The 9,316-nt window shown below is 36.3% G+C and overlaps 1 protein-coding gene and 1 pseudogene across 5 annotated transcripts; one reads left to right on the plus strand and one right to left on the minus strand.

Moving 5' to 3' along the window:
* The first annotated feature begins 231 nt into the window (after window positions 1-231).
* LOC118043489 (uncharacterized) lies at window positions 232-3,700 on the plus strand. Of its 5 annotated transcripts, XM_073410425.1 has the most exons (4): window positions 232-507; window positions 1,235-1,306; window positions 1,951-1,999; window positions 2,505-3,700. In XM_073410425.1, exon 4 carries the CDS (start codon window positions 2,509-2,511, stop codon window positions 3,559-3,561), a length of 1,053 nt encoding a protein of 350 aa, XP_073266526.1. In that variant the 5' UTR covers window positions 232-507; window positions 1,235-1,306; window positions 1,951-1,999; window positions 2,505-2,508; the 3' UTR covers window positions 3,562-3,700. The 5 variants fall into 5 exon arrangements, with proteins under 5 accessions (XP_073266526.1, XP_073266524.1, XP_034907376.1 ...); XM_073410423.1 differs by having other exon boundaries at window positions 1,951-3,700; XM_035051485.2 differs by lacking the exon at window positions 1,951-1,999.
* A 4,168-nt stretch (window positions 3,701-7,868) lies between these two features.
* Window positions 7,869-9,007, minus strand: LOC118043490 (uncharacterized; annotated as a pseudogene).
* Between the last annotated feature and the right edge of the window lie 309 nt (window positions 9,008-9,316).

Genomic DNA, 9,316 nt, shown 5'->3' on the forward strand with positions numbered 1-9,316 from the left:
TACAGAAATTGTTAGTGGTCATCAAAATCTTATTTACTTGCGTAAAATTACTGCAGAAAAAAGCCTTGTAACTCTTTAGCTCTGATGCGTATCAATGTCTAACAGAGCATAGAATCTTTCTTTTCCGTTCTGTGGAAGAGGCAGAGTGCTGCCAGGAATAATTCCGAGGCACAAGACAGCTTTGGGTTGTCATAGTTTATGGATTGTCCAAGGAAACCCTTGGGAATAATTAATGAAGTTTCTCTATCTCTGTAATGTTTTGAAAATTGAAAAGATTGGAAAATACAATAAAGCCCTTGGAGGCTTAAAGAGAGGGTATAAATGATTGAGGGGTAGTGTGGTAATTGACCAATGGTTGATAAATATAAATAAGAAAAAAAAAAAAAAGAGGGATCTGAATATTGGAAGAACAAACCGTAAGAGAGAAGGGAGGAAGAAGAAGAAGAAGAGAAAATAAGGGAAAATAAGGGGAAAAGGAGAAGAGAAGTAGAGGAAATAAGTAAAAAGGTAAGATTTATGGTTTTAAGTGTATAATATGTTAAATTTCGGTTTTGATTAATTGTAGAGTTTTGAAGTTTGTATGTTGAGTTAATTGATGAATTAATTTGAAGGTTAGGAGTTGATTATTATGGGTATTTGATTAATTAGTTGATTTAGAGAGATTAAATTGAAGGATAATGATTTTGAGTTATGATTTTGTTTAAATGGTGAAATTGTGTTAGAAATCAGGGGATAACAGTAGGTGATCTGTTGAAATTCTGGGTTTGAGGTTGAAGATGACGAAAATTCAGTTTGGTCCCTCAATTTGCAGAAATTGCAGTTTAGTCCCCAAACTTTGGAAATTTTACAGATTGGTCCCTGGGACATAAATTGAGGTTCTGAACAGAACTGAGGATGATTTAAAGGCAAAATTCCAGTATAATTGATATTTTCAGTTTGGTCCTCCAAGTTGACAAATTACGATTTGACCCCTAATATTTTGATAAAATCACATTTTGGACCTTGGGGCATAATTCAAGATTCTGGACAAAGATAAGGACAAATTATGGATAAATTTCAGTATGGTTATTTATTTACAATTCGGTCCTCAATTTTGGTAAAATTACGTTTTGGTCCCTGTTTTGGAAAATTGTCGTTTTAGTCCCTAAACTTGGGAGATTAAGCCCAGTTTATTTTATGCATTGGTATCTTTTGTTTGATTTGTTTTTGAGTATATTTCATATATTTATTGTAGGTTCTCCTAACGATCCTTAATAGGATTTTTGGGTCTTTCGTCCGACATTCCTTTTAGTTCTATATTTTCCGGGTGAGTGGAATAATCTTTAATATGCATATAATATAAATAAATATGTATGTTGATTATACAATGAGTACAACTAGTAAATTTCTTGCATATTTATATATGTTGCTTTATTTTCCGAGTACTAATTTATTATTGAATTTGCACTCGCAATCTGTTAAAGTAAATTCTATTTGATATGATATACGTTTCTTTGATGATTATGTGAATATTTGTTATGCCTTGATATGGGACTTGTCAGTACTCCATGCTAAAGGAGAATAGTTAGCCTGTGTGCACATAGTATTCTGTTACCTAGCTGGTGAGAGAGGCATCAGCCTGTGGCGATTGATCATCCCACAGTGGTCACCGACGGGTGTCATCTGGTCACCGACGGGTGTCATCTGGTCACCTTCGGGTGTCATCTGGTCACCTTCGGGTGTCATCTGATCTCTGACATGTAATCCACTACGTTATAATAATATGTTACGTTATGATAACTATATGTTACGTTATGATAATATGTTTAGTAAGTATATGTATATGTATATGTATATTAAGATAAATCATCTTACAACTTATTAATATCTGAAATATCTAAAATGTATATTAAATGTTATTCCCCTCACTGAGTTGGTTGAACTCACCTCTCATTTTTAATATTATTTCAGGTTCTTAGTTTATGGGACTTTGTTGAGTGTTTCCGCTTCTTCAGTTCTGGTCGGTATGCCTTGCTTGTTCGCGAGGCTTTCCTTTCAGTTTTGATTTGATGTCTTAGACGCTCCACTGTTACCTTGGTTTAATTAAATTTGGATTTTGACAATGTAATGAGTATTATGAATTATTATTTTTGTTTTAATAATTATCTTTCGATTTCATCAGTATTTGAATAATATAATATTTCTGAATATTATGAGCCGCTGCGTATTTTTGAATAAATTGTTCTTTTGATATGTCCGTTCTGAGGCTTAGCGTAGGTGAGGTGTCCTTTCGACACCGCTCCTACGTTGCCGGTCACGGATCCGGGATTCGGGTCGTGACAAAGGTGGTATCAGAGCCTGGTTTTATTAAAATCTCGTACTCTATTTTATTTATTTATTATTATTCAAAATTTTGTAATAAGTGGAGCATTAGAATCCGTACCGTTTTGTTTGTTGTTTTTGAAATTTTGAATTCTCATCAAGCATGTCTTCTTCCTTGTGATAAATATGCATTTTGTTTTTAGAAATATGCCGAGGGCTAAACATGTAATTAATACCGATGATCAAGAGGACATTCCTATCGCTCAGCTTAGGAAGGAGAGGCGCAAAAAGAGAGTTAGAAACCCTTCACCTCAACCAATTGAAGCAGAAGTTCAAGATGAGGTTGAATTTGAGGGGGACTATGGTCTGGATGTTGGTAAGAACGAGGAGCAGGAATCCCATGATAGGGTATCTTATACTGATAGTGCTTTGGATAAAATTGGACAGGCCATGCAAACCCTGGCTAACCTTTTAACTGAGAAAGAAAAGGAGAAGGATAAGAGTGCATCTTCGACTTCCCATACTGTGCATGGGGTGAAAGTGCCATTGTCAGAGTTCCTTAAGTTGGCACCTCCTACCTTTAAGGGTGTAGATAACTCTGAGGACCCACAACAGTTTTTAGATGCAGTGTGGCGTAGGTGTGAGGCCATGGGGTGCACAGATCATCGTGCAGTGACTTTAGCATCTTTTAGGCTAGAAGGCGAGGTGGCTGTGAACTGGTATGAGTCTAAAAGAGGTGAAAGGGCAGCTAGTTCTCCACCGATGGTGTGGAAGGAATTTTCTGAGATATTTTTGGAGCGTTTTCTACCTGAAAGTATGAGGGAAGCTAGATCATACGAGTTTGAGAAGTTGGTTCAGGGTGACTTGACTGTGACAGAGTATGAAGTGGAATTCACGCGGTTGTCCAGGTTTGCTGGGTATTTGGTACCAACTCAGGAGAGGAAGATCAAGAGGTTTGTTCGGGGTCTTAATAGCTACCTATTCAAAGCTATTGGGGCTCATGAGTTTAAGACGTTCTCGGCCGTAGTGGATCGTGCTCGTGCTATTGAGGCACGAGAGTTAGAGGATGAATTATCAATGGGTTCGGTCAAGAGGCCCAAGGTGGAAAATCAGTTCTCTTTTCATCAGCGGTCTGATACAGGTCCTAACAGGGGACAAGGAGGTCGGCAGTATCCTCATCGTTTCAATAATCTCGGTAAGTATTCAATCTTTTCTATTAAGTTTCGAGGACGAAACTTTTATAAGGTGGGGAGATTGTAATGTTTTGAAAATTGAAAAGATTGGAAAATACAATAAAGCCCTTGGAGGCTTAAAGAGAGGGTATAAATGATTGAGGGGTAGTGTGGTAATTGACCAATGGTTGATAAATATAAATAAGAAAAAAAAAAAAAAAGAGGGATCTGAATATTGGAAGAACAAACCGTAAGAGAGAAGGGAGGAAGAAGAAGAAGAAGAGAAAATAAGGGAAAATAAGGGGAAAAGGAGAAGAGAAGTAGAGGAAATAAGTAAAAAGGTAAGATTTATGGTTTTAAGTGTATAATATGTTAAATTTCGGTTTTGATTAATTGTAGAGTTTTGAAGTTTGTATGTTGAGTTAATTGATGAATTAATTTGAAGGTTAGGAGTTGATTATTATGGGTATTTGATTAATTAGTTGATTTAGAGAGATTAAATTGAAGGATAATGATTTTGAGTTATGATTTTGTTTAAATGGTGAAATTGTGTTAGAAATCAGGGGATAACAGTAGGTGATCTGTTGAAATTCTGGGTTTGAGGTTGAAGATGACGAAAATTCAGTTTGGTCCCTCAATTTGCAGAAATTGCAGTTTAGTCCCCAAACTTTGGAAATTTTACAGATTGGTCCCTGGGACATAAATTGAGGTTCTGAACAGAACTGAGGATGATTTAAAGGCAAAATTCCAGTATAATTGATATTTTCAGTTTGGTCCTCCAAGTTGACAAATTACGATTTGACCCCTAATATTTTGATAAAATCACATTTTGGACCTTGGGGCATAATTCAAGATTCTGGACAAAGATAAGGACAAATTATGGATAAATTTCAGTATGGTTATTTATTTACAATTCGGTCCTCAATTTTGGTAAAATTACGTTTTGGTCCCTGTTTTGGAAAATTGTCGTTTTAGTCCCTAAACTTGGGAGATTAAGCCCAGTTTATTTTATGCATTGGTATCTTTTGTTTGATTTGTTTTTGAGTATATTTCATATATTTATTGTAGGTTCTCCTAACGATCCTTAATAGGATTTTTGGGTCTTTCGTCCGACATTCCTTTTAGTTCTATATTTTCCGGGTGAGTGGAATAATCTTTAATATGCATATAATATAAATAAATATGTATGTTGATTATACAATGAGTACAACTAGTAAATTTCTTGCATATTTATATATGTTGCTTTATTTTCCGAGTACTAATTTATTATTGAATTTGCACTCGCAATCTGTTAAAGTAAATTCTATTTGATATGATATACGTTTCTTTGATGATTATGTGAATATTTGTTATGCCTTGATATGGGACTTGTCAGTACTCCATGCTAAAGGAGAATAGTTAGCCTGTGTGCACATAGTATTCTGTTACCTAGCTGGTGAGAGAGGCATCAGCCTGTGGCGATTGATCATCCCACAGTGGTCACCGACGGGTGTCATCTGGTCACCGACGGGTGTCATCTGGTCACCTTCGGGTGTCATCTGGTCACCTTCGGGTGTCATCTGATCTCTGACATGTAATCCACTACGTTATAAATAATATGTTACGTTATGATAACTATATGTTACGTTATGATAATATGTTTAGTAAGTATATGTATATGTATATGTATATTAAGATAAATCATCTTACAACTTATTAATATCTGAAATATCTAAAATGTATATTAAATGTTATTCCCCTCACTGAGTTGGTTGAACTCACCTCTCATTTTTAATATTATTTCAGGTTCTTAGTTTATGGGACTTTGTTGAGTGTTTCCGCTTCTTCAGTTCTGGTCGGTATGCCTTGCTTGTTCGCGAGGCTTTCCTTTCAGTTTTGATTTGATGTCTTAGACGCTCCACTGTTACCTTGGTTTAATTAAATTTGGATTTTGACAATGTAATGAGTATTATGAATTATTATTTTTGTTTTAATAATTATCTTTCGATTTCATCAGTATTTGAATAATATAATATTTCTGAATATTATGAGCCGCTGCGTATTTTTGAATAAATTGTTCTTTTGATATGTCCGTTCTGAGGCTTAGCGTAGGTGAGGTGTCCTTTCGACACCGCTCCTACGTTGCCGGTCACGGATCCGGGATTCGGGTCGTGACAATCTCTCTCTCGTACATGCAGCAATTGGTAGCAGCGCGGTCCTGGAACCTGAGGATTGCAGCTTGATCAGATTCTATGAGAAGAAGCAAATCAGTCTGATGGTCTAAATTTGTGGATGTTTTACATTTTATGGCCTAGCCATCTGCTTGTTTCGTAATTGTATATTTCCTCCATCTTCCAAGCTGCTTTTGCTTGGATACCCTCTGTATTCTACGTAGGTTCACAAGCTCATGGCCTAACAAAGGAAAAGAGAAGTCACCGCCTGAACATTCCAGCACGCATGTAGACCTTGTAAGGATCTGTTTGTTTTAATAGTGTGGCGTGGTCTGTGTTTTGCTCCATTCATATATTTAAAAATGTTTAGTTAATCAACATATATCATGATTTTGCATGTGTCTTGCTAGAAAGTATCTCTTGAAATCTTGGTTAATTTGTTTTTACAATCTGTATCTTTTCTTAAGCTTAAATTTTCAATCACACCCATGAAAGGTACCACAACACTAAACACACACTAAGTGACAGAACTGACCAATTCAGGGCCACCCCAAGCATCCTCAAGCTCTTTAAATACCTTCCCAGACAAAAAATCCGCACCTTGTTCCCTGGCAGCATCGTATCCTGATGATGATTTCACTGTCCTAAGATATATATATATATATCCTTAAAATGATATATATCTTTGATATATGTCCGTAGCACCAAGGTTTCCCCTTCGTACCCTAATCCCTCATGCTTAAAAATAAACCGGCTAGAACTTGAGTTTGTTTTTCAATAATCACGAGCTAGTTCGAGTCTTTTCAGAGCTATTGAAAGCTTATATGATCATTAATTTTAGAACTAGTGAGATTAGTCCAGTTACACACAAGTTAGCCTGAACACCTGTATTAATAATAAAAAAAAAAGGAAATGTAAGGTCCTATTACCATCAAATAAGTACTTTTTATCTGGCTTCCAATAAGGTCTACAAGAATCACGCAAACACTTCATGATGATCACTGCATCAAATGTAGGCCTTACCTTCACGTCATTGCAACCATAAAGTACTGCAATTATAACTCCTTGTTCTTCTACAACTCGAGTAACAGCTTAGTACAACTTTGGCAAGTCAAACCAAATCACAGCTACTGTGATCAAAGCAATAGGACTTTCACCACCTATTAATTAAGTTTACTAACTCATCATCAAGAGTCGGACTCTAGGATGTTGCGTAGTATGTTATAAATGTTGTTCACTTATAAGGGTGCCATCTCTTGTTCATAATGCTCATCGACCTGGCGTTAACAATTTTTTCTTAGCGTAAGCAAACCTTAGAATGAAATACATTAGTCCAAGAGCCTCTTGGGACACCAATAATTTATGACAAATGGTTTTCTGAATAGGCTGACACGATAGAAATTTTAAGAACATCAAATGGCTTCGCGTAGATTTATTTCTAGTTCTTCCATCACGATGCAAACAATGCTTGAGAGCTCAAGTTTTTATCAATGAAGTCTTAATCTGGTGATATTCACCCTTGCACAGATGGAAATAGATATTTATGAGCTTGAGTGAGTCCTTACCATCTAAAGTGAAAACAAGAAAGAAAGAAAAGTTCAAAGAGGGAGACAAGAGAGCTAACACCAAGAGCTGCTTGACCATTGCCAGTACCAAGTCCCAAATATTGGGAGCTGAGAGCCGTCAGCATAGCCAATCATGCGTTTATCTTTAGTGAATATGCTCTAGCCAATCAGTTGCGTTTATCTTTAGTGAATATGCTCTAGCCAATCAGTTGATTAATGTAATATTGATTTTATTTATATAAAATATATTTATTATTAATAATTTTGTTTATCTTTAATATTCAATTATATTTGATTAATAAATTTAATATTGTTTGATTAATGAATTTAAAATAAAAATAAAGTTTGTAGAACAAAAATACAAACCCAGCATTCATTCATTTGGATGATCTGGTCTAGCTAGCATCGAATTATAGTGCTGCCTGCTTGTAAAACAAACATGTGTATTCTTATCTTCTACGAATAATGATACATATTACAGGAGTGAAACTTTAAGAACAACCCAAAACTCGTTAGTTTTGAAGTAAAGATGTTGAACTTCAACATCCATATTTGTACTAATACAAACACTGTTATTCAATTATTTTATGTTAAACAAGAATTGAAGTACAGTGAAGCTCGAACTTCAAACCTCTAAAGAGAGTAACATTACTCATGTATTCATCATTTTCACTAATTAATTAGAGCTTAACTTTCCCTGCAAGCATATATGTCTTATAGATAACAGTTCTAACCACTTCAGGTCCACCCCATGCACTCTCAAGTTCCTGAACAACCTCGTCAGACAATAAATCCACACCTTGTCCCTTGGCTGTATTGAATGCTGAAAATGACCTGAAAAACTTCAAGCGTCCCTGAAACGACGTCTTCTTTTCCATGTCCAGTTCCAGCGGCTGACCCTCACACCCAACACCTACACTTTCAAAAGGAAATGGAAGCGTCTTGTAACACTCTAATGCATGCTTGAAATTAGGGTTTTGAAAAGGAAACGTTCTCTCAAAGTGGATCGCTAAGAGAATATCAATTTCTGGGCTAAACTTGAATCTCGAGTAGCACCAAACAGCAAATATGCCTCCTGGCTTTCTAAGAACGCGCTTGACGATTGGATAGAACTTTTCTAGATCAAACCAATGCACAGCTGAAGCCACAGTAATGATATCAACCGAATTCTCACCTCCAGCACTAATGCATCATCAGACATCGTTAACGGGGTCTGCAAGTAATGAACTTGGAGATGTGGTATGGCACGCTTCAATTGCTCTTCACTTATGTCAGTTGCTCACTTGCTTGTAGTGTTCAGCAACCTGAAAATGAAAACCATCTCGTACTAATTAAATAGAAAAACTTACACTACAAAGTAATGTCAAACTAATTAGCTAGGTCTGTCAAGAGTAGAGAATTCGAGCGTCTTAAGACGTATCCTATGTTTGGTCTTGTCTGCGATCAGATGTCAGTATAAGATTCTTAAAAGTGATAGCTACGATTGTTCATCTCTCAATTTATTTAGCTGTAGCTTAAGAGAGTGAGAGACAGAGAGAGAACTTACACCAACAGCCGCTTGACCATTGCCAGTGCCAACATCCCAAGCTAAAGAGTGGTCAGGGGTGAGAGCAGCCAACATTGAGAACCATTCGCTTGGATATCTTGGCCTTACATCCACATATATAGCTGCCTGATTGCCAAACAAACCTGCCATGTTAAATCTTGTGAAGTCTGATAGAATATGTGCCTGTTAATGTTTCGATGACCGAGTGAAGGATGTATATATCACGCCATGCATTCTGAGTTTACAAGGAGACCAAATTAAATTATGCAGGAGAGCGACCTGCAATTTGGAGGACTATAACAAGAGTAGCATGTCTACTTCTTGTTGTATCCTATAAACAAGCGGGATTCCTTACGTACTAAGCAGGATTAATCATATCCAGGGAAAAGAGAAGGTGACAGCAACCCTCTAACGTGCAAAAACAAGGAACAAGGAGGCCAAATTAATCTGTGCAAGGGAGCGACTTACAATTTGGAGGCCGGATTAGAAAAAAAAGTAGCATGTCTACCTCTTGTTTTACCCTATAAATTAATCATATTCAGGGAAAAGAAAAGGTGACAGCAACCCTCTAATGTGCAAAAA

The sequence above is a fragment of the Populus alba genome, chromosome 7 (assembly GCF_005239225.2).
Source record: "Populus alba chromosome 7, ASM523922v2, whole genome shotgun sequence".
In the NCBI taxonomy this organism is placed as follows: domain Eukaryota; kingdom Viridiplantae; phylum Streptophyta; class Magnoliopsida; order Malpighiales; family Salicaceae; genus Populus; species Populus alba.

Coding starts and splice junctions, on each gene's coding strand:
- LOC118043489 (XM_073410423.1), top strand. CDS start 2,488: ATGCATTTTGTTTTTAGAAATATGCCGAGGGCTAAACATGTAATTAAT.